This window comes from Schistocerca cancellata, chromosome 6 (genome assembly GCF_023864275.1).
Source record: "Schistocerca cancellata isolate TAMUIC-IGC-003103 chromosome 6, iqSchCanc2.1, whole genome shotgun sequence".
Taxonomy (NCBI): Eukaryota; Metazoa; Arthropoda; class Insecta; order Orthoptera; family Acrididae; genus Schistocerca; species Schistocerca cancellata.
Window position 1 is genome coordinate 409,364,694 of NC_064631.1, and position 27,101 is coordinate 409,391,794.

Here is a 27,101-nt window from a genome sequence, read left to right on the forward strand (position 1 = left end):
CTCAAAATGCACAAATCCGCTACCATTTAGCTATCTGAAAATGTATAAACATCAACACACTTACTGTAATTACAATGATGATGATGGACTTCTTCAAAAGATAAGCAATAATAAACAATTATTTGTACTCTATTTTTGAAATATACGTTTCAAAGATGATTTTTCACAAATAGGACAATATATGTCAGTATTTTCTTTGCTATATGTTGTTAGAGGTACAACTTTGTCTTTGGACTGTTTGTAGTATGAGTTTGAAATGCGAGGATGGAGTACAAGTTGTGTGTGTTGTGTTAGCTTGGAGTTTGATGATTTTTTTATTTTGAAGTGAAACGACTGTAAATATATCTATTCAACAACAGAAAGTGCACCAGTGTTCATATTATTAAAAAAAAAGCAACTTGAAAATTATAAACAAGAAAATAAGAAACAGTGCACAGAATTTGATCATTCAGTAGGAGAATTATTTGATCGTATCCACAAAAATACAGCTCAACTGAATGGTATAAATGAAAAAATTGAGAGGTTAGATGATGGAGTAGAGTCTGTTGTGTTCAAAATGAAAGAAACTGAACTTACATTTAACACTGAAGTGAAAAATGTTAAACATGAAATCACGAAAGATAGGGAAAAAAAACTGCTTTTGAAAAAGTGCATGAGGAAATAAGCTGACAAAAATGTAAATAGCTGAAGTTTGACTTTGGAAACTAATGTTGATACTAAACTGGCACTTGTTGAAAGCAGTTTTTTGAAGAGGTGAAGATAGTAGACAACAAATTCACAGAAAATGTATCATTAAGTAACAACAAAACTAGCACTCTAGAAAGTAGTGTTTCTGTTCTGTGCAAAAAAGCTGGAGAATAGTTCAATGATGTAGTTAATAGAAATCTTGATAACAATGTAGGTACCACATTTTGCAACATTCCAGTGAAAAACTTGTCAGGTGAAGGTAGTTTACATCCTGTAGATTTTGTGCAGTATTACAGAGATAATTTTGTGTCTTATATGATTCATATTATGAAAATCAAGTTTGTTAAGAAGTTTCTAGAAGGTGAAACATTAAGTTGGCTGCTCAATATACTAATGATGATACAACCTATGCAGATTTTGAGAAAGGATTTTTAGACAGATTTTGGTCAGAGACTTCAGCTAAAGTAAAAAGTGAATTTCTCAATGGACCAAATTACAGGGAAGAGTGTATTAGCATGAAATAGTTTTGCAAAAATCAACTTAAAAAAGTCAGCTCATTTGAGCAAGTCTTTCAATGAATTCACTTAGATCAATGCCTTAAAAAGGTGGTTACCAGCTGAGCTACAGTGGGACCTAATCTATAGACCAGACGACAGGGTAGACAAGTTTTTGAAATATGTAGATAAATTACACAGAGTTTTAGAAAAAACAGGGAAATACAACCACAGTAGGCACACATATTTTGAAAGAGGAAATAAGTCACGGATTGTATTTTATTAGTTCTTTCATGAAAAGTAATTAGTTTTTTTACAGTGTTATTTGTCAACGTTTAGAGTAATTTTTTAACTAACTAATCATTTGAAAAGCTGAAGCTTGAAGTATAAATCTCAGTCAATTCTTGAGCATTTATTCAGTTCTTAATATAACTTTGTTTGCGGCATATAATAAATTAGTACTTGTATCATTTCCACATTATTTTTTGTCATGATATTTGTGTGAAAAGGCTCTGGAATCTGAAAAATGACTATTACAGCATTTCTTTTTGCTGTTGGAAAATTTTTGTCACCCAATGAAACTTTTGTATTTCTATGCACTGCCATGGTCCCCTCGGGTGTTCCATCACTCCAGCCTTTATGTAATGAGTGGCTGGCATCAACCCAAGTTTAATCTATCCACAGTATTTTTTCGAATCACACACCCATAACACTGCACAAAAAAAATCTACACTGCCATGCAACTTCATCTGTCCTTCCTAATCTGCACCGCCATGCAACTACATCTGCTCTTCCCACCAATTCTTTGCATCCATGAAACACTCAACAGCTGAAGCTTATGTCTTTCAGCTTCCTTTATAGAGATCTTCTTTCTGAAGTGACACTAGTAATTTAGATAGAGTGTGATGTTTCCTTCTTTTGTAAAAGCTATGTATACGACGAATAGCATCTTTCTCAAAATTGTCCAAAGCTGTCACTTGCTTCTTTCTCAGCCGCTTCTTTCCTGGTGTGTTCAGCCTTGTTGTGCCACTCTCACCACAATTTATACTGTACTGCTCATTCCCTATTGTTAGAACAATTTCTCACTTATTTTCAATGCTGCTGCAGTGCTCTTAACAGCCTGAGCAACAAGAAATAAGGGATCAGCTTTTTTCCTTCTCTTTTTCAAATTATTCCCTCAACAACCACTCGCAGGCCTGGCTGTGTAGCACACTTTTCTTCCTCCATTTCACTTCATGTGTTGGGTTGGCACTACTTGTTGCACTAGACATTGTTTAAAAGGAAATAGAAGCAAATAAACACTAAAAACATAATAAACTATGAACTGAACACACACAATGAAATGACAGCACAATTGCATGTGAGGCACTCACTGGTACATTCCTGTCATGTGCCTGCCAGGTTCGCAGAGCAGCAACGTGGCCCCGCTACCTGCTCGAGTGCAGTCCATTGTTGGCTAGCTACCTGTGGCCGCTAGGCAACAGATCGACACTACTGAGATGTCAGTATGAAATACTTGTCTCCCAGATTACAGTGGAAAGGTCTGGAAGGAGATCGACTCAGCCTAATTAGGCCAAATAAAATGTCTCTTGAATTTAAAAGTTGTGAAATTGACGCACAAGTTGCCAAAATGGCATTATGTTGTCGGGTTTGCAACAGGTTGCATGATGCATGACATATTTATTAGCAGCAAAGCATCAGCTTTTATTTATTCAGTTTAGAGGGTGAGTGCTTGATGTGTTAAGGATTGCGAGCACCATCCAGGAGTAAGTGAAACTAAAGTAGTAAGTTACTAAAAGAGAAGACTGAACTAAAGGAATCAATTACTCCAGGAGTAAATTTTTCATTTACTTCCATGAAAATTTATCTACTCCATTACTGGTGGAGAGCACCATTAAAGAGTATGCTACTATGTTAGTAACTTAAGGAAGAAATAAGGCCAAAATTTACTCCTAGGTTGTAGTAAGAGTAAAGTAAGAGAGTAATGAGAGATCTTCGAGTTGTGTGTTTTATGCGTCGAATTCTATGGTTTACCTGGCCACAACGAATATATGGAGATGCAGGATGAGGTGAACATCTCAAGAATGAGGGTTGTATTGGAGAGAAGAGACCCATTTGTGACGTATAGCGACAGTGATTGCGGAGCCATTACTGCAGCATAATTCTGACAGGAACCATGCTTTGTGTATAGGTTGAAACTTCTTTGTGGACTGCAAATCTTTCGCACAGGTACTTATCAAATAATAGCAGGGGATCTCACTAATATCCATCATACTACTGCTGGAAAAGCTTTTAACAGTGTGATTAACAGTGTAATTGCCTTAAAGCCACTGTATGTGTCCATGCCACAGAGCCAAGAAAATATACCAAAGAATTCTATAAAACTGGTGGATTCCCAAATGTCATATGGGCCATAGATTGTGCATATATACCCATACTTTGTCCTACTGGAGCACAAGCAGAAATAACAAGGATTTATTTTCTATCAATACACAAATCATCTGCAATGCCATATGAAGATTCTGAATGTGGTAAGCCATTGGCCAGGTTCCATGCATGATGCACGCATTTGGGACAATAGTGGAGTTGCTGCAGAATTGAAAAATGGACAATATGATGGGTTCCTTTTAGGAGATAGTGGATATCCTCTCTCCAAACATCTTATGATGCCTGTGTTCTGAGTCCACATAGGAGCCAAATGGTGCTACAGTATGATGTTTGGTTTGTGGGGCACTCAACTGCGCGGTTATCAGCGCCCGTACCAAGTCCCAACCTTTGGTCAGCCCAATCTCGCCACGTTCGTGAATGATGATGAAATGATGAGGACAACACAAACACCCAGTCATCTCGAGGCAAGTGCTACAATTATGCCCATATTGCTACCAGATGTGTAATAGAGCGAGCGTTCGGTGTTTTGAAGAAATGTTTCCAAATTCTCACTAAAACAATGTGATTTATACCAAACAAGTGTGGGAATGTTATTGTGGTTGCTGCAGTTCTACACAACTTTGGAATAGAAGTCAGAGATGTGTTTCATCCTGATGCTGTGGAGGTGAATGACACCGAACAATGTGCATTTCAGCCAGAAACAGATGAAGCAGGCCAAGCTGTCAGAAGGTCTATTATATTTAATTACTTTAATAAAAATTGTACCTAAATTGCTAGTAAAATTAGAAGTTAGTGTGTAGATTTTTCTTTCATGAATAAATAAATACGCCACCAGACTGTCACTAATGGAGTGAAAAGTGACTCATTTTATTTATGCGTAATTTTGCAATTATGTTCTTTCTTTCTTTCTTTCTTTATCTTTCTTTTTTTCATAAGGGATTAATATTATTTTCATTTTATTTTGTAATTGAGTATACAAAGTCATACACTGTTTAAAAAATTTCTAAAAAAAAAAGACTTTTTATAATATTGCAAATTCACATAAATATTAGAAGATGGTATTAACAAAAATTAGTACCGATGCTGAAAAGATAAAACACAAATATTATGCCATACAAGAAACAAGAATATATTAACCATTTGAAAAAATATCAAGGAAATAAAAGACGTTTTATACATATGAATATTTTCTTATTCATTCCAAAAACCCCAAATTTCTCAAGCACACTGAATGAAGAACTGGAACCTGAAGATTTCTCCATTCCATTCCTGAACTTACTCATAATTTCCATTTTAAGGCTGAGCTCTTCTTCCAGGATTTCTCTTTGTCTTTCTATTAATAACATTTTTATGTTGTATCCCTCTTGTATTAAATGCACTGAAGTTTGTCTGCTTTTTTCTACAACTCTCGGTTCTTCACTACAATCACATGTTCTCTCCCACTTTTGCTGTGTGCATCTTCTGATAAGCTCCCACCAGAGAATGCAGGCCGAGGTTCATAACTATGGGATAAAGTTCCACTTTCAGCAGTTTCATTGCTACTTTCAGAGCAATTATTGAAGTTGCTTGAAAGTATCACATTATCTTCAGATGTGTCATTGTCATTAAGGATTCAGGGTACTTATAAATGGTGGAAAAATCGAAACTTTTTTTTAATGTCTTCTGATTACATTGATATATACATTATAGGGTTTCAAATGAAAAATGACCTATATATACCAAATTTTAAAGTTACCGTCAAATTTGCCGCCACGCCCCCTTTATTTCTGTTACAGAAACCAATATTATTTCGAAAAGAACTGTGAACTCTCTGTTTCCAGCGATTATATGTGTGATACATTGTATATGTTGGTAACAGTGCAGGTTTCTAGTGTCAGTAAATGATTATCTTTGCTAGTATTTACTTCTGTTTCGCTGAAGCAGTCAGTTCGCGTGTTACTGAATGTTTGTTGCCCAAGTGCTAAATAGATTTGTGGAAGTACGTATCTGCTAGCGTGCAATAAATACAAACTATGCCACTCATCAAGAAATTCAATAAAAGGAAATTCTGTGGTAACCAGTTCACAAACAAAGCAAGCCACACTGTTGAAAGTAACCTATGTATCAGTTCTTCAGGGAAGAAACTCCCACAAGGCACACCTCCTGGTGATTCAAATTTTTGTGTTAACAATGACACTGTTTGTAGTGGATTTGTTGTTGTTGATGTGGGCATCTTATCTTCGTTGATAAAGGAATCGGCGAAATGTAAACAATGTGATGGTGTAGGCTGTCTGGAAATAACTGAACAATAAAGTAGCAGGAAGGGTTTAGTGTCAAAATTCTGTGTAGATCCTGCAATAAATCTACCTTGAAAATGACTTCGAACATTGTGTATAATTCATATGATGTGAATCTGAAGTTAGTGTATGCAATGCGTGCAATAGGAAAAGGAAAAAAGGCTGCTCAAAGTTTTGTGGTTTGATGGACCTCCCTCCTCCTCCTCCAAGTACATTCAACAAGCACATAAAAATACTTTTAGGTGCCTTGACAGTTGTGTCTAAAGCATCTATGAAACATGCAGTAGAAGAAACTGTAAATATTAGTGGAACCAGGGACATTGCTGTTGCACTTGATGGGACATGGCAACATCGAGGACATCATTCACTGAATGGTGTTGTAAGTGCTACTTCTCTGGAGAATGGAAAATATGTTGATGTTGAGTGCTGCCACACCTGCCATGGTAACACTGAAGGATATACTGAACATCAGTGTTCTAAGAATTATGATGGTTACAGTGGAGGTATGGAGTGTGATGGGAGCTCTAAAAATATTTCAGAGGTCAGTGCCCATTTATAACGTTAGATATACGAAGTACAATTTATAACACGAATATAATAGAGGGAAACATTCCACGTGGGAAAAATATATCTAAAAACAAAGATGATGTGACTTACCAAACGAAAGCACTGGCACGTCGATAGACACACAAACAAACACAAACATACACACAAAATTCTAGCTTTCGCAACCAACGGTTGCTTCGTCAGGAAAGAGGGAAGGAGAGGGAAAGATGAAAGGATTTGGGTTTTAAGGGAGAGGGTAAGGAGTCATTCCAATCCCGGGAGCGGAAAGACTTACCTTAGGGGGAAAAAGGACGGGTATACACTCGCACACACACTCATATCCATCCACACATATACAGACACAAGCAGACATATACAGAGGCAAAGAGTTTTTGAAAACTCTTTGCCTCTGTATGGATATGAGTGTGTGTGCGAGTGTATACCCGTCCTTTTTCCCCCTAAGGTAAGTCTTTCCGCTCCCGGGATTGGAATGACTCCTTACTCTTTCCCTTAAAACCCAAATCCTTTCGTCTTTCCCTCTCCTTCCCTCTTTCCTGACGAAGCAACCGTTGGTTGCGAAAGCTAGAATTTTGTGTGTATGTTTGTGTTTGTTTGTGTGTCTATCAACGTGCCAGCGCTTTCGTTTGGTAAGTCACATCATCTTTGTTTTTAGATGTACAATTTATAAAGTTAGATATATGAAGTACCTAGGCGATGGGGACTCTAAAGCTTTCAATAAAATTAATGAGTTCAGTGTTACTTTCATAAGTTGTCCACAGATGACCATCCTATTCACAGACTTTGCCCTAAGGCCCCTTACACACGTGCGATTTCCCACAGCGCTGCTGAGCAGTGCAGCGGCAGCGGTCAGCATTCCATAATGCAAACTGATGGGACATTTACACACATGGCGATTTGTATACCAGTGGAAGGGGCAATCGCACGACCATCTGTGCATGAGCGGCTGTCCGCTGCTGGCAGCGGAGTTTTCACACCTGTTACCTTTCACATATGGCGTTTCATTAGCGTATCAGTGATTCTCACAGCACCATGAGTTTTCATACTAAGCATTTCATTTGTGAGGCAGAAATGTGTCCTGCTATTTGGGACTCAAGATGTAGTGTATACAGCAACTGGATTGTGAAACGCAGAGCAGGGGAAGAATTGTGTGACCTGTTTATTCCAAGGTTTGCAAATTAAACAACAGATCCCAAAAACCAAAATGTACATATTTAGAATTATATGTACAATATGTTACATTATTATGTACAAATATTAGAAGTCCCCAGATCAAATTTTCTTCAATTGCCAACTCATTGCACCTTCTTCACTTGCAAAGAATTCAGCAAATTTATCTCTCATAACAGCAGCTGATTTGTTCCTTGTTCTCGGCATTAGCACTTCCTCGACTCAATGTAGTCCAACAATGTTCAGTGTGTCTTCGAACGTATACCCATCTCTACGACAAACGAAATTATGTAATATGCAGCATGCTTTTATTATATCTGAGTCCAAATCAATTGAAACATTGAGTGGGCGATGTAAGATTCTCCATTTGTTGCTGAGTATTCCAAATGTACTCTCTATGAAACTTATCACTTGTGATAAATGATAATTATATATCTTTTGATGATTGGCAAATTATTTCCACCATAGGGTCTTTGCATATATTCTGTCAAACCAAATGTTTTATCCTCAACGAATGTAAATGGCAGTGGCCCTCCTCCAGCACATATTGGTGTCAGTCTAGGAGTTTTCAGTGGTCACTTATCTTATAGAATAGCGTACTGTTTTTAAAGATTTGTGAATCTGAACTTCTGCCATAAGACCTGACATCTATGTAAACAAAATTATAATTTGCATCACAAACTGCTAATAACACAATTGAGAAAAAGTGTTTGTAGTTAAACTGAGCCTCTATGCCGGGGCTTAATCAAATGCATGTGTCTACCATCATGGTGTATACGTGGACATGGAAAAAAAATTTCCGGATTTTTCCCAGATTTCCCGGTTAAAGATACACTTTCTCCCGGGTGAAAATACACTTTTTCCGTTTATGTGACAGTATACTTTCCGTCAGAACTGTAAAACTTATCAATCCTTTGAATGGTTATGGTTTTATACAGTGGTGTAGAATTTCCCAGCACTTTCGAAAACGAAACTCACGGGAAAAAAACACATTTTGAAAAGATCTTTGATATGCAGTAACATGTACGCTGCATATTTTCAATTATTTATATTTGAATTCCACTAAACACATGTTACTTTCCGAAGCATCGAAATCGAGATTGTGATGCTCCTTTTTAAGCCAGTCATAGCTCATCTCGCGTGATCTCGCCAGCCGATGACAGTTGATGTTCAGAGCTTAGGACACGTGATGCAGCCAGCCAATAGCTACATCACTGTGAAATTGTGTGAACACACAAATAGGAAAAGTTACGGTTCAAATTAATATACATAGTGTTGCTACAAGAACAGCAAAGCTTTCACATATATTATTTGTCTCGAAGATTAATAAGATGCAAGAGAAGCTAAGCTTTCACATATAATGTTGATCTTTTTTGCGCGTGTTACATACACAAATGTGCTAGTAAAATTTTTAATAACGACATAAATGTCTGATCTTCTGGGCTCAAAATTTTTCTAACTGGCTCATCATCAAAAAGTTGATTTTTAAATGAGAGTCAAACGCTCTGATTTAAGAACTTCATCATACATTCTCGCAAATAGTTCCTCTTGTGTAAAAGGAAATTTACTTTGAAAGTAACGTTTTTCAAACCACCATTCGCAATATTTTCCCGCGACCTGTTAGAAACAGGTTTGTTCCAGCAGTTGTCAGAGCGCCTGATAGGCGTCACTGGGGTTGCGCAGCTACGATGACGTGGGAAGCCCGTATGTTCGTACGTGTAAAACATTAAAAGATCTTATATTATGTCACAAAAGAAATAAGACATCAGAGGATACTCCAAAAGCATTGGGATTTTGTAAACCAAACTAAAATGCATGATCTGGCTTAAAGTGCACATTCGTATGTCCATATTCCCAATGAAGTAGGCCTCGACAATGAAGTAGGCATTTCAGTGTGCTTTTCGGGGTGTAAATTTTCTCATATTTGGTTCTCTATTATGGCATAATGCCATACATACTAGAAACTGAAAACATGCACTTGAAATGCTGCGAACAGTTGAAACTAGCCAATAGTGTCGAATTAAACACTTCATTTCAAATAAATTGCCTGCCTCAGCGGAAAAGATTAATAAAAGGCAAATTTCTTTAGTAAACCGACAAAAAAGTTCATTGTCCTGCAAGGTGATTAATGCTAATAATACATTTTAGCATTCCGACATTATGTGAATGTATTTTAATTCACTTGACAGTTACCGGCTACAGAAATCCGTTCTGTTTATATTTGACGCGAGAGCAGTAAACGGAGAGAAAACAGCAAAATTACTAAACATAAACAAGAGTCAGGTGGGGACAACCCACCTCTCCACTACAACTCAGATTGCTCTGCGCGGATTTACGATATTTCCGAACCGGGGCAATACTAGATAGTGCCCCTACCCTCTCTCGCAAGCGTTTGAGATAGGACTATTCAAAAATATGTTCATTTTTTAGCACACATCTTTCTGAAGAGTCTGACACATAAAACATACATGTTTGAGGGCATGTAAGACATGTTATTTTGTCTTAGACGTGCCAAAGTGCAGCGCCATGCCCCTTCACACAGTATTATTCTATTGCACGTCAATGAATTTTGTTCTGTGGAATTCAAACATGTATATTTTGTAACGGATGCCATCAAACTATATCCAGGACAGGTTTGACAACCGACCCCTCTTTTTTAAAAAAAAACTCTTGCAATAAATTCTAGAGGGCATGATTTGTAACCGGGAGAACAATAACTCTTCAGAAAATTGGCACTCTTTACTGCCTATTAGCTAATAACTTGCTGTTTTGTGTGACATAAAATTAAATATAGGATACATAAAAACAGTAAATGCAAGAAACATGCAAGACAGTATACATTTCTTCAATCCTTAGATCCTAGCTATTTTTTCTCTCTATCTTGCTACAACTGTACATGGTGTGCTTTCCTTTCTGCGAAAGAATCTATTACCTCATCAAAGTTCATCAAATGTTTTGCTACATGAAAACTCGAAATGTCATTATCTAATACTGAAAAGCTGTTAATATAAATAGTGCCCACGACTGTTGTGGTTTCTCGATCTGATTACATTTATTTTGTCACTGTCTGCTAGATAAAATGAAATAGTCCTTTCTAATATTGCAGCCATTGTTAACATACATCAAATTATAAAGACTGTTTTGGCACAAATGGCCATTTTTTTGTAACACAACAAAATATAATTCAGGAAGTACCAATATCAAACGCTCCCCCCCCCCTTCCACCCCCTAGATCCAGGCCTTTTGCGCATGGGTGCATCTGGCAGCTTGGGCGCACTAGTAAAATTTATCCGGGTAGCATCTGGCTGTTCGCTGCTACTGGTTGTACAGCTAACAGCCACACTTCTGTATCCAGAAGCGGGCAAAGGTACTACTCATATGCAACTCAACAGCGTGCACGCAAGAGCGCGTTCGCAACTGCTTAAACGAATCTAAGGTAAACAGTTGTGAAATCATGCTCATCGGAGGCAATTTGTTGTTACGAAGCACTGCATAATCTTTCTAAAGCCTTTGACACATTTTGCTATTGGCAGATGCTTGTATGTTCTGTGTTTTGTTGTATACGCACATTTCCTTTGCGACTTAAGTTTTATTTTTTCTCTCATTCATGTTTTATTGCTGCAATATTATTCTGCGGTAGCGAGATACGGGATATTCTTTGCTTTTTAGAGCATCGGTTCTTACCAGCCAAAATTACAAAAATGTAACTGAAAACTAAAACAATGAAAAAGTCCCAGAATTCTAAAAATTCCCGGGTTGTGTAAGAGGCCTAAAGGAGCAGATTCTTGGTGTGGTTACCAAAAAGCAAAAGAAAGTGGTCAAATATACCATCATAAGCAATCTATTCCTGAACCTGTTATGAATGAAATGAAATCAATTTTTAGAGACCTGAGGGACCCTGTTTTGCTTAATAAATGTTTTCATGGGGGGGGGGGGGGGGGGGGGGGTACTCAGAATACAAATGAAAGTTTCAACTGCTGAATATGGGAAAGAGTACCCAAGAATGTTTTTGTAGGACAAAATACATTGGTGTACTAGATGCAGTGATATGTTTCAATGATGGAGTGATAAGAAGGTTGGAAGTCCAGAGAAATTGAGGCATACAATGTGGCTCTAATGTGGAAGATTAACTGCTCGCGTGTGACAAACAACGGGTGCATGAAATTGAAACAGTCACTCTTCAAGTTACCAAAGAAGCAAGAAGTGCTAAAAGGAATGACAAGAGGAAGCTTGAAGATGAAGAAATGCTGCAGGATGAAGACTATGATTCAGGAAAGTTCTGAGGCACAGTTTAATTGGACTCTTATCTTCATTCGCAATTTCCTGCAAGTTTTATTTTCAGAATTCAAGTACAAATATTTCCTAACGTTTATAAAGCATTGTTCTAATTTTTTTCTGTAACATGCAATAGTCCATACTTATGTCGTAGACCTAAGCTTTATTGGAGAATCAACTAAATTATAGAAAAAATAACATTTTTATTAGGAAAAAAATTATAAAAATGTAAGAGGTGATATTTTTTATCCTTGTTGTTGTTGTTATGGTCTTCAGTCCTGAGACTGGTTTGATGCAGCTCTCCATGCTACTCTATTCTGTGCAAGCTTCTTCATCTCCCAGTACCTACTGGAACCTACATCCTTCTGAATCTGCTTAGTGTATTCCTCTCTTGGTCTCCCCCTACGATTTTTACCCTCCACGCTGCCCTCCAATACTAAATTGCTGATCCCCTGATGCCGCAGAACATGTCCTACCAACCGATCTCTTCTTCTGGTCAAGTTGTGCCACAAACTTCTCTTCTCCCCAATCCTATTCAATACTTCCTCATTAGTTATGTGATCCTTGTAATATACGTAATAGGTGGAATTAAATAGGTCTAGTACCTCAGCCATCATGTCATGCATATCTCCTAAAAAATTGGTCTCCTTCATATGTATAACATTGGATTAAACAGAACCTCAATTTGAGGAAGCATTTTGGAAAAAAATTGCATCAATTTCTTTGTAATTTTTTTAATGACCCTAAGCAAAAATCTGTAAAACATATACATTATAAACAGTGCCTGAAAGAAATAAGTGTTGATTTTACACAATACTGAGCCGGAAAAGTAACTTGTATCCTTAACTCCAGTTATCGCCTCGAAAACTTGTGGGATCATATCAACAACCACTTGGCTTATATTATTGATCTCCGTCTCAACTACTCCACCGCCAGTTTGAAATTGTTTTCGTATACTTCTAGCTTTCATTTTCCTTGCTTTCACTTTCATTTCCTTCCAAATTGCTTTAGGCTGCTCTTGTGATTTTTGTGTAAGAGCTTCTGTTGTATTCAACGTGTATTTTTTCCCAAGCATCCTTTTTCCTATTTAGTTTGTTGGAATCGTGCTTTTTAGCTTCAATAGTAGTTATGTACTTTTTCGTTATTTCAGGAAACCGCTCTTTTTCATTTTCTGGTATGTTTTTTAACATTTCTTGGCTACCTCAATGTTGCTGCTAGCTCGTATCTCAAACTGGCGCTTAAATGAATACGTGTCACCAACCAACAATGGACATTGGTAGCTGTAGATGACAGGGTTAACAATAGATTCATCCATTAATACACATTTCTTTTTCATAATACAAAGATCTTATCATCAATTAGTACAACAGCATTTAATTTCCCAATTTTAATAATTCAATTTAATAATCCTTTCTAGCTTCTAAAATTATAGTGACGAACATAAATTACGCAAAAGGTGATGAAATAATGTCTGCTGACAATCAATATTTTCCGAGAGGGAATGTAATGCACATGCCAGCAGTGTGCAGAAATAACTTACTTCTTTAGTAAAAAGACGTTACTACTTTAGTTACAACAAAAGAAGTAAATAGAAATTGAGCTCTAAAAGAGTATATTACTACAGAAGTAATTTACTGAAGTAGCCCAGCCTAAAGAAGTAAGTGTTACTACAAGAGTAATTTATATCAGTTTGTTGCTTGCAAACCTAAGACTAAGAATCTTATTCTTTGCAAGATTCTAGGCCAGTTCTATAGGATTAAAGTCTAGATGCTGCATTGATAGTAGGAGGGGAACTACTTTCTTACAAAATTTTGTTTATGCAAAAACACGAGACGGTCCTTAATTAACAGTGAAAGTTCAGCATTTCTTGTCTCTACATATTTTCAGTTTTTTTTCTGTCCATTTCTATATGGCAATCTGAAGTTTTCCTGTTACAGTCATGAAGGAGAAGTTAATATGATCTGAAATTGCATCCATTCACAACAATGAAATGTTGATTGCCACTGTTGTAAGGAAATATTATTTGTACACTCACTTTGCCAACACAGTCACAGTGTATCAGCTGTGAGTCCATGGTTTGTTTCAATAAACCTTTGGCCTTTTTAATTCTGAAGCTTCATTTTTTCACAAAAAATCTAATGAAATACACTCTTTTCACGTGTTCTCTCAGACATGCATAAAGATTTCTTCATCCCAGCATCTTTTAAAATTAAATACCATAGATCAAATAGTGTTTCTCAGAGTTTCTTTGCTGGCCTCTAAATCCAATTGTGTGTGAAAAATAAAAACTACAAAGTTTTTGGAAGGATGATTATTTCTTTGCAATACTCATATTGCCACAGAAATTGATAAATTATTTAGTGTACACTTTGCTTCTTCTTCTTTGGGGCAGATACCTGAAGCATGCTTCACTCAGCATCATGTTCCTCCTTTCATAATTTGCATACCACTGACTTAAATTAACTTTTGCTTAACACCTTCCTTTGGCCTCTCTGTTGACATTATCACACCTTTTACCTTCCTTCTCATTGTCAACAAAATTTATGACAAACAGCAAGTTGGTCTGGCTGCCCATGACTGTATTTTCTGTGGTTGCTCTCTGTGCTCACAGAGTAGGAACAATGAATGCTACTTTGAATTGGAACACGGCTGTACCTAGCCATGCAACTAAGTTAGTTCCCACTATGGCTGGGTATACAGTTTACCTTCGTAAGTAAAACAATTGGTGGTCACTACTTTCAAAATATAATCCATCTGAGATATGTATGTTTATATTAGTTCCTCACTCTGTTCAAAACATTTCAGTGTGTTGTTTACAATGAAGCTTTGCAGGAGTTCAACCATCTGCCTTGTGGCGGAGCACAAGGATAAGATGCACTTATGAAGTAAACTGTGCATCTAATGCCACAGGTCTTTTTTTGACAGAATGTATCATGGCACGACTCATGCCAAGGTAAAAAACAGTTAAACACGAATATGCCATAACAAATAATTTGTTAGTAATGTGAATAGTCTCACTTCCTCAGTGTTGAGGTATACAAATATGCACTACTTTAGATGCTACTGGTATCGTTAGTGCCTACATAAAATATTTCAAGAAGAGTTTCATTAAAAGACTTAAAACGTATGACATAAGTATTAGCTAACACTTACGACAGTTGTAAGCAAAATATAACCACATACTATTTTTAAACATTTCTTACTAAACAAGGTTACAAGTGCACAACTTACATAAACAATTCGCTGCAATGCTTGTCTTACGTCACTCCTCTTCAGCTGGTCAACTTCTTCCAACTGTTTTTTCATATGATCTGATAAAATCACAATTGAACGGATTGAATTATGGAGTCCAGATTCCTTCGATTTACGAAAAGGATCAAAGGCAGTAAGAGACTGACTGAAAAACAAGATTCAGCACAAAGATCATTTCAGTAACAGCACAGTCCACTGGAAGGCATTCACAGATAATTGAAAAAAATATTGTAATTCTCTCTCTCATGCTTTCAGAATTAACAGTTCTCCAACATATCATCCTCTGCTTCCCAACAAAGGAACTGTTAGTTTCAAAAACTAGATAGTGTGTTCTTTTTACTTTTATATATGTCTACCAGCAGCACTATACAATTTGCCACCTGAAGTAAATACTGGCCAGAAATTGTGTGTCACGATTAGGGGAGAGTGTGCCATGGATATGATATGTGAATGGGGGTGGCAATCTTTAAAACAGACATTTCTGTTGTAGCAGGATCTTCTCATGAAATTTCAGTCACCAACTTTCTCCTCAGAGTGTGAAAATATTTTGTTGGAGCCTATCTACTTAGTGAGGAATTATCATCTATGCTCACACAGAAAAATTTAAGAGTGCATTTTTCCTGTGAGCTATTCGAGAGTGGAACGGTAGAAAAATATCTTGAAGGTGGTTTGGCAAACCCTCTGCCAGGCACTTAATTGTGAAATGCACAGTAATCACATAGATGTAGATAATTTTTAAGATTTTTTGACTGAATTTTCTTTTGATATAATTGTATGCATTATGGCACACAGAGTGCACATAATACATGCACTACTCTTTCAGAGTAGAGTTGCTACCATTTACAAAAAAAAAAAATCTAAACTATCATGTTTGTATAGTTTGCGGACAAGAAAAAAGTTCCCAGATTCTTCCTGGATTTCTCAGTTAAAAATACACTTTCTCCCAGGTGCATTTTTTCCATTTAAAGTGACAATATGCTTTCCCTCGACACTGTAAAACTTAATCAGTTCTTTGAAAAGTGAAGGTTTTACTCTGGCATAGAAATTCCTGGCACTTTAGGAAACAAAACCATGCAAGAAACAACATGTTTTGTAAAGATCTTTGATTCGTGGCAACATTTACAGTGCTTATTTTCGTATTATGAGAAAAAGTACAGGGTGTCCCGCTCAAACCTCCCTGATTTCAAAGACCCAGGAAAAAAGAAAACCACAGTAGATACGACAATGAAAAGTACACCACATTGTAGAGCATCTCAGAGAATTTATTTATTTATCATCAATGCACCTCTACATGTGAACCATTTGTAGCACGAAGAATATCGAGCCTATATTCAATTTCTTGCCAAGTTCTTTGTAACATTTCCTCTGTTATTGTTGCAATTGCATTGGTGATACAATGTCAAAACGTAGAAATATTGTCCACTTTGGTTGCATACACGCAGTCCTTCATGAATCCCCATACGAAGAAATCAAGCAGCGTAATGTCGGGTGAACGTGGTGGCCACGCAATGGGCCCTCCACGTCCGATCCAATGACTGGGAAATTTCCTATCCAGAAACTTGCGAACAGTCGTTGACCAATGCAGCGGAGCTCCATCTTGTTGAAAAATAATGTTGGGTTGCAAGTCTTGTCTCTGACGGTACACAAACTGCTCCAACATGTCCAGATACACTGGCCCATTCACTGTTTGTTCGGCAAAGAAGAACGGTCCGACAAACCTGTCATGCATTAGCCCGCACCAGAAGTTTAGTTTAGGGCTATCATGAATATGTTCAATGACAACATGCAGATTTTGTGAACCCCAAATCCGAACATTAAGCCTATTTACCCTTCCTGGTAGATGAACGGTTGCCTCATCTGAAATAAACATCTTTCCAGGAAGCTGGCATCCATATCAATATGCTGCAGCATTATCTGCAGCACACTGTTGTCATCGTGGTTTGTCATTCGGCATCAGATGTTGCAGCCTTTGCACTTTGTAAGCACACATATGAAGATGCTGGTGAACTACACGATGAAATGTTGGTCAAGGCATATCAAGTTGCTTAGATACTTGACGAACTGACTTACATGGGCTTCTGACAAACATTTGTCTGATGCCCTCCACTGTCTCTTCTGAAACTCTATAACGTGCGCTACCAGAATGTTTCAGAACACTTCCTGTCGCCAGAAACTTGCTATACCATTCATTAATTGTTTCCACATCCGGTGGATCACGTTCATACACACGATGATAATTTCTTTGCACAGTAATCAATGATTCTGTTTCTGAATACCACACTACCGCTTGCGCGCGCTGCTGTGGAGTCGCAATTTTCACTTCATGTGACCATGCTGCATCTGTCGACAATACTTGGCACTTCTCACATGGGAATATAAATTCTTTGACATGCTCTACAATATGGTGCATTTTTCATTGTCATATCTACTGTGGTTTTTCTCTCCTGGGTCCTCGAAATCGGGGAGGTTTGTGTGGGACACCCTGTATAAACACAAATTCCACCAAATACGGTACGATAGCTTCCGAAGCACTGAAATCTAGATTGTCAGCCAATTATAGCTCATGTCATGCGACTGCACAAGCCGATGACAGCTGATATTCAGAGCAATAAGGACATGTGATGTAATCAGCCAATGGAAACATCATTGGTAAGCAACATGGAACACACAAATGAGAAAAGTTAATGGCTTAAATTAATACACATACATACAATTACAAGAAAAGCTAAGCTTTCATATATAATATTTACCAGTATGGAAGAATTCAAAGAAATATGACAAACTAACCTTTAAACTTGGTCTTTACTAGCATGTGTTACCCTTTAAGATACGAAACACAAATGTGCCAGTAAAATTTTAAGTAATGGCATAAATGACTCGTCTTTTGGGCCCAAAATTTTTCTTAGTGTCTCGTCCACAGTGTTAAATTTTCAATGACAGTCTAACGTTCCAAGATTTAAGAAATTCATTGCACAGTCTCGCACGTAACATAATTCGACTTGCTTAAAAGGAAATATAGTCTGACAGTAATGCTTCTCAAACTGCCATTCACCAAATCTTCCCACCACCTGTTTGAAATATAACAAGTTGTGATGTCACACTCATCAAAACAAGGTCCACGAGAAAGACACATCAAAAGCAGTTTGTTGTTACGAAGTATTGCATCGTCCGTGACACATTTTGCTGAAAACAGATGCATATGTGTAGACTGTGTTTTGTTGTTGTAAACGATGCATTTTCTTTGCAACTGAAGTTTTATTTCGGTGTTGCTCTCTCATTTATGTTTTATTGCTGCAGTATTATTCTGCAGTAGTGGGCTAAAGTAACATTCTCTGTTAGAGTATCAGTTCTTACCAGTCAAAATTGCAAAAATTTAATGGAAAACTAAAACAATGAAAAATTCCCAAAAATCTAAAAAAAATTCCTGTGTTTTCCCTTATTTCTCCCAGATGAAAAAATTCACAGGTTTTTCCCAGATTTCCCAATTGCCCCGGGCTGTATTACACCCTGTTTTAACCAAGTGATTAAAATTGTTCAATTATGTTTATTTTAAAAGTCAGGAATGTTGGTTCAATGTCCATAAATGAAATACACTGAAAGTTTCACTCTCTGGATTCCTTATGCATTCACTATATTGTTTATTTGGTACATTTTGTCATCATTTGATTGCAGAGCTAATTTTCGTAGATTTGTTATCACTTAAGGTATGCTAACATCTCATCCCACAGATTTGAATAAAAGAACACGATGACACAAAGCGGCTGAAAAATGTTTGGGTAATACAAACCAAACAGCTTTTTGCATAGAGGCAGACTGTATACCCAATAATTTTATCGGCAAACAATGCAAATGCAGGTGCAGCAAATCCAGATGATGAATACCAAAGAATTTTCTTTTCACTTCTCTTCACATTTATTAACCATAAATTTACTTTCAATGATTAGCTTTCTTGTGTTTATGAACATCAACATAACAAATGCTGGTAAGCTGCACCAACTAGGAAAAGTTTCACAAAGTTCACAACTGTTGCAATGATTGACTGAGAGCATTACACTGTGCTTGCTGAATCCAGGCAGACTCACTACAGACGTACCCATTTTGATTACTGGGTGGTGACTGGCTGAATTGTTATATTCCTTAAGGGTAACATCACCAAACACTGATTAACTGCTGTTTTGCTAACACCACCCACTTATATACATATGTATTACAAAACCTATATCATGGTAAAATTCAGGACTATTCAATTTTACATACTAACATAAAAGACAGGAAAACTGAAACATACAACAAACAGTGAAGAAAATCTGTTTCATCAAAAGCTACATAATTAGAAATTTTCATGATAACAGGTACTATTTTAGAGAGGGAAAATTTAATGTGCACAGGGATATCCAAAGCCAAGATATTCTGGAAAGTTACATTTTATAATTTGGAAATTTAAGAAACTAACATGTTACTTTACCGAAAGCATATAATTTTGGAATCAGAAAAGTCATGGCTACAATATTATAACAGTAGAATTTTGACAGGACAGCATTTTAATATTGGAACACAGTACAAAATGAAGTTTTATGATACGGATAATGTTTGAAATATTAAACTTTTTCAGAAAAACTAAAATGTTTGCTTCAAGAGGAGGACTAAGGCTTTCAAATAAGCTATTTTTCTAGTGTCTGAAAATTGTGATCTCTAAAGAAAAAAATGGCGGCTGTTCTCTCCATCATCAGTGAAATGATCATTTTCTAACATTCAGATATATCTTTTCTGGCATGTTCTGAGCATTATCATGATATAACAAGATTTTATTAAATGTAACAATATGTGCATATTTGAATGTTTGACTTTTTCCCTCAAAGCACTCACTCATTCAATACCAGACCTTGAAAAATGTAATCTAAATCTATTTTTACCCCCTTAATTTCCAGTATCTATATGTTAATGCCAGGCAAATGATTAACAGCTATGAAAACTGAAAAGATAAACATAAGATAGAATGAAAGGCTTCAAAACACGCTTAACTGAAGGTTGTAGAATTGTCACCTTAAGCCTACATTACAATGATTTTAGGCTATTCTTTGTACAAGTGGGTAAGTAGCTGCTGACACATATATGCATGTACATGTACATAATCCCTCCCCCCGAGACATTGATGTTTGACTGTAACATAGTTATGTCTGCCTATTGACACTGCTAGCAGTCGAGTCTCCTCATCAAACCCTCTTTATTCAACTGAAGTCAATATTTTTCTTGATTTATAAAACTGTACATCAGTCTCACCTTAATTCAAATATTTCTCTCACTTTCCTGTACATATAGCATTCTGAAAATAGCCAGTCACTATTGAACCACTTGTGTTTGTCATTTTTTGTTTCTTCTTCCAGGACTGAATTCCAGATTTTAATGTCAGAGCTATTTGATTTAAGTGGTGTCAGTGGTTTGTTTGTCTGAATTTCATTCTTCAACTGTGAAAATGCACCAATGACAGTTTTTAGCTCTTCTCTTGCTACCTGCAACACAATAAGGATAATTAGTCTGCTAAGTATCAATTTCATAATGTCTTATTTTAAGATATAAGCAACTAGGTATGTGCCATTTAAAAGAACAAAGGCAAATAAATTTAAGCAGCTGTTAAATCTTATGAAACACACACACACACACACACACACACACACACTTTCACTTTAAAACACCTCTTTTTCTAAAGCAATCATAATCATTTATACATAAGAACAAGAGAGAAGTTATATACCCCGGCACACAGACTTTTTTTTTCTTTGACGGGCTAACCAACTAACTTCACTTCACATCTTAATTTCCTCTGACAATTGCACACTAGAATCATCAAGTTTCATTTTGAGTGACAAGGATTCCATCTAGCATCCCAGGAATAAATAGTGCCCAACATCTGTGCAGCACTCCAACCAATACAGGGTTCTGAAGTGTCAGCTATCCAACACTTCAAATAAAAATGTTTAATAATACCAAGAAACACTTTTTCTCCATGTGCTACACCATATATCACAACTACTAATTCACACAGCTGCTGATGAACAAATTTACACCACATTCACCTGAAATGTTTGCTCATCACTGAGAAGTGCTACACAAAACTAAAATACACTGATAAACCAAAACATTACGACCACCTGCTTAATAGCTTGTTTTTCCATCTTTGGAATGAAATACATCACTGAGTCTGCGTATCAGTGATCCAACAATTTGTTGGTAGGTTTGTGGTGGTATGAAAAAGATGACTAAACAGAGTAATTCGTATTAATGACAAGCCACTGATGGCACCCAATAGCAACTCAGATGGATTCTATAGGATTTACATCTGGCAAATTTGGTCACTGAGACATCAACATGAGTTCATGCTCCCCAAACCACTGTAGCATGGTTCTGGCTCTGTGACACAGACAATTATACTCCTGAAAAATGACATCACAGTCGGGGAAGACATCAAACATGAAGGAATGCATGGTTCGCGACATCAGCATGTTTTCAATTATTACCACATGTCCCATGCAAGCACAGGAGAATGTCTCCTATAGCATAATACTTCTCCCACCAGCCTGAGTCCATGGCGCACTGCACATTTTGAGCCACCATTCATCTCAATGACGATGTTTGTGGAGATGACCATCGACACAGTGTAGCAAAAATGTGATTCACCAGAAGAGCCAACAGGCTTCCATTGATTGACGAGTGAATCTAAATGACCCCTTGTCAATTGCAATTGTAATTGATGATGTCATTGGGTCAACATGTGAACACTAGGGGTGGCCTGCTGCGAAGTTCATAGTTCAACAGTGTACAATGAGCGGTGTGCTATGAAACACTTGTACCTGCACCAGCACTGTGCTCTTTTGGCAAAGATGCACCAGATCACCATCTATCCTAGTTTACAGAGCAGAAAAGCCTCAAAACCCCATGATCTTCGAAGAGTCATGGGCGTCTAATCATTTAGTGACTAGCTGTAGTTTCACAGTCCTTGTACATCTTTCTGTAGATCCTAATGATAACAGCACATGAGCATTCAACCAGATTCACCATTTTCGAGATACTAGTTCACAGGGTCTACATGATAATAATCTGCACTTTGTTAAAGTTGCTTATCTGAATGGATCCCATATCTCCACTAGGCTGATCCCCCATCCGTGTCTGCTTCGCTTACATACTTCTGTTACCATGTCACAACCCCGCAATGCATCAGGCGGCATCCAACCTCGCTGTGGACAGTGGTAATAATGTTTTGGCTGATCAATGTAAATAAATTTTAATTATAATATTATTAAAGTAGTTTATTTATGTAAACAATGTATATGTACTATCTACTCAGAAATTAATCTGGTTCTGGCTGTGGATCCATCACAAACAACACAAAAAAAAGAGCAGTCAGAATTGGTGGGAGTGTTGCCAAAGGGGAGCTATCATAGAATGAAACTGCCAAATTTTGCCACTAAATTTACGTGGGAAAAATTAGTTTGAGAGATGAGCAAATAAGTACAAATTTTCCCCAGGTCTAGTACTACAGTATTTTTATGGTAGCTATGCTGTAATAAAATGGAAGGAAAAATTTCATAGCTGAAGAACCAGAGGTTTTAGAGAAAGATAACATTGTAGTTGGAAGAACAGTTATAGCATTTTCTTTGCCCTGTTCACAAAATAAAAACATTAAATCTCCAAAAGTATTTACACCGACCCTAAACTTTCTGTAAGCATTGTATATGGGGCTAAAAATAAAATAAGGCACTGGTTAACTGAAAATTTCTCTTTACTCTTCTGGTGGAAAAGTGCTGTTATTCTAGAAATAATTCAAAAGCCAAGATCGCTTAGATACTGTTTACTAGTAGACCGGTTTCAACACACTAAAGGTGCCATCATCGGATCTGAATGTAGCTTAACATGTATAAATCATTTGGATATAACGATACATGAGGCAGACCAGCTGATATAACACCATTGTCGTAGAAATAAAAATTAAAAAACAACTGCTCTCATGGTCATTCTATTCCATTTTTTATTTCTATGACAATGATTTTATATCAGCTGGTCTCCCTCATGTATTGTTATATCCAAATGATATATACATGTTAAGCTACATTCAGATCCGATGATGGCACCTTTAGTGTGTTGAAACCGGTCATCTAGTAAACAGTATTTAAGCGATCTTAGCTTTTGAATTATTTCTACAACAGAGTGATTTCCCCACAATACACACAGTATTTAAGCCATCTTGGCTTTTGAATTATTTCTACAACAAGGTGATCGCCCCACAACACACTATGCGTTCACTGTTGTTATTCTATTGAAAAATTCAATGAGGACAGTTTCACAGTCTGAACCAGCCTACAAGCCTGCAGTCTGGCTTCAGTTGCTAGAGACTGTGGTCGTATGTGTGTGTGTGTGTGTGTGTGTGTGTGTGTGTGTGTGTTTGTTTGACAAAGGCCTTGTTGACCGAAAGCTCATTTTGTGTCAGGCTTTTTGTTGTGCCTATCTGCGAATCAGCATTTTCCCTATATGGTGAGCAGCAACTATCCTTTCCATAATATGGTTACATTCCATGCCGGATTTTTCATTGCTTCACTGTGGATTAATGGGTTTAAACAATCTGTAGGAAGGTCAATGTGGAGGCTGGCCGTGTGGCATCGCCCGCTCTGCCTGTGAGGGGACATGTGGCTGCTCCTTCAGCAAGGTCCGAGCAGGCACACGGGGGGAGGGGTTTATTAGTTATTGGGAGCTCCAACGTTAGGCGGGTGATGGAGCCCCTTAGGGAAATAGCGAGAAGGTCGGGGAAGAAGGCCAGTGTTCACTCTGTCTGCTTGCCGGGGGGTCTCATCCGAGATGTGGAGGAGGCCCTACCGGCGGCGATAGAGAGCACTGGGTGCACCCGACTGCAAATTGTTGCTCATGTCGGCACCAATGACTCCTGCCGTCTGGGTTCAGAGGTCATCCTCAGTTCGTACAGGCGGTTGGCGGAATTGGTGAAGGCGGAAAGCCTCGCTCGCGGGGTGGAATCAGAGCTAACTATTTGTAGTATCGTTCCCAGAACCGATCGCGGTCCTCTGGTTTGGAGCCGAGTGGAAGGCTTAAACCAGAGGCTCAGACGATTCTGTGGATATCTGGGGTGCAAATTTCTCGACCTCCGCTATCGGGTGGAGAAATGTAGGGTCCCCCTGAATAGGTCAGGCGTGCACTACACGCCGGAAGCGACTACAAGGGTAGCGGAGTACGTGTGGAGTGCACATGGGGGTTTTTTAGGTTAGAGAATCCCCTCCCTAGGCCCGACAAGACGCCTCCTGAGACGCGGCAAGATAGGAGTAGGCAAAATGCAACAGGGAATAACAATATTAATGTGCTAATAGTAAACTGCAGGAGCGTCTATAGAAAGGTCCCAGAACTGCTCTCATTAATAAACGATCACAACGCCCATATAGTACTAGGGACAGAAAGTTGGCTGAAACCAGACGTAAACAGTAACGAAATCCTAAACTCAGATTGAAATGTATACCGCAGAGACAGGCTGAACAGTGAAGGGGGAGGCGTGTTTATAGCGTTAAGAAGTGCAATAGTATCGAAGGAAATTGACGGAGATCCGAAATGTGAAATGATTTGGGTGAAGGTCGCGGTTAAAGCAGGCTCAGACATGGTAATTGGATGTCTCTATAGGCCCCCTGGCTCAGCAGCTGTTGTGGCTGAGCACCTGAAGGATAATTTGGAAAATATTTCGAGTAGATTTCCCCACCATGTTATAGTTCTGGGTGGAGATTTTAATTTGCCGGATATAGACTGGGAGACTCAGACGTTCATAACGGGTGGCAGGGACAAAGAATCCAGTGAAATTTTTTTAAGTGCTTTATCTGAAAACTACCTTGAGCAGTTAAACAGAGAACCGACTCGTGGCGATAACATATTAGACCTTCTGGTGACAAACAGACCCGAACTATTTGAAAAAGTTAACGCAGAACAGGGAATCAGTGATCATAAAGCGGTTACGGCATCGATGATTTCAGCCGTAAATAGGAATATTAAAAAGGGTAGAAAGATTTTTCTGTTTAGAAAAAGTGACAAAAAGCAGATTTCAGAGTACCTGTTGGCTCAACACAAAAGTTTTGTCTCAAGTACTGATAGTGTTGAGGATCAGTGGACAAAGTTCAAAACCATCGTACAATATGCGTTAGATGAGTATGTGCCAAGCAAGATCGTAAGAGATGGAAAAGAGCCACCGTGGTTCAACAACCGAGTTAGAAAACTGCTGCGGAAGCAAAGGGAACTTCACAGCAAACATAAACATAGCTGAAGCCTTGCAGACAAACAAAAATTACGCGAAGCGAAATGTAGTGTGAAGAGAGCTATGCGAGAGGCGTTCAATGAATTCGAAAGTAAAGTTCTATGTACTGACTTGGCAGAAAATCCTAAGAAATTTTGGTCATATGTCAAAGCGGTAGGTGGATCAAAACAAAATGTCCAGACACTCTGTGACCAAAATGGTACTGAAACAGAGGATGACAGACTAAAGGCCGAAATACTAAATGTCTTTTTCCAAAGTTGTTTCACAGAGGAAGATTGCACTGTAGTTCCTTCTCTAGATTGTCGCACAGATGACAAAATGGTAGATATCGAAATAGATGACAGAGGGATAGAGAAACAATTAAAATCGCTCAAAAGAGGAAAGGCCTCTGGACCTGATGGGATACCAGTTCAATTTTACACAGAGTACGCGAAGGAACTTGCCCCCCTTCTTGCAGCGGTGTACCGTAGGTCTCTAGAAGAGCGTAGCGTTCCAAAGGATTGGAAAAGGGCACAGGTCATCCCCGTTTTCAAGAAGGGACGTCGAACAGATGTGCAGAACTATAGACCTATATCTCTAACGTTGATCAGTTGTAGAATTTTGGAACACGTCTTGTGTTCGAGTATAATGACTTTTCTGGAGACTAGAAATCTACTCTGTAGGAATCAGCATGGGTTTCGAAAAAGACGGTCATGTGAAACCCAGCTCGCGCTATTCGTCCACGAGACTCAGAGGGCCATAGACACGGGTTCACAGGTAGATGCCGTGTTTCTTGACTTCCGCAAGGCGATCGATACAGTTCCCCACAGTCGTTTATTGAACAAAGTAAGAGCATATGGACTATCAGACCAATTGTGTGATTGGATTGAGGAGTTCCTAGATAACAGGACGCAGCATGTTATTCTCAATGGAGAGAAGTCTTCCGAAGTAAGAGTAATTTCAGGTGTGCCGCAGGGGAGTGTCATAGGACCGTTGCTATTCACAATATACATAAATGACCTGGTGGATGACATCGGAAGTTCACTGAGGCTTTTTGCAGATGATGCTGTGGTGTATCGAGAGGTTGTAACAATGGAAAATTGTACTGAAATGCAGGAGGATCTGCAGCGAATTGACGCATGGTGCAGGGAATGGCAACTGAATCTCAATGTAGACAAGTGTAATGTGCTGCGAATACACAGAAAGATAGATCCTTTATCATTTAGCTACAAAATAGCAGGTCAGCAACTGGAAGCAGTTAATACCATAAATTATCTGGGAGTACGCATTAGGAGTGATTTAAAATGGAATGATCATATAATGTTGATTGTCGGTAAAGCAGATGCCAGACTGAGATTCATTGGAAGAATCCTAAGGAAATGCAATCCGAAAACAAAGGAAGTAGGTTACAGTACGCTTGTTCGCCCACTGCTTGAATACTGCTCAGCAGTGTGGGATCCGTACCAGATAGGGTTGATACAAGACATAGAGAAGATCCAACAGAGAGCAGCGCGCTTCGTTACAGGATCATTTAGTAATCGCGAAAGCGTTACGGAGATGATAGATAAACTCCAGTGGAAGACTCTGCAGGAGAGACGCTCAGTAGCTCGGTACGGGCTTTTGTCAAAGTTTCGAGAACATACCTTCACCGAAGAGTCAAGCAGTATATTGCTCCCTCCTACGTATATCTCGCGAAGAGACCATGAGGATAAAATCAGAGAG

General features: G+C 38.0%; 1 protein-coding gene across 1 annotated transcript in view; it reads right to left on the bottom strand.

The window, feature by feature from the left end:
• LOC126191110 (damage-control phosphatase ARMT1-like) overlaps window positions 1-27,101 on the bottom strand; it is a 53,403-nt gene that overhangs the window by 14,213 nt on the left and 12,089 nt on the right. Inside the window, exons 3-4 of the mRNA XM_049931851.1 lie at window positions 20,387-20,616; window positions 15,086-15,251 (exon numbers count right to left, since the gene is read on the bottom strand). Coding sequence (XP_049787808.1) covers window positions 15,086-15,251; window positions 20,387-20,616 — 396 coding nt within the window. The remainder of the gene's footprint in view (window positions 1-15,085; window positions 15,252-20,386; window positions 20,617-27,101) is intronic.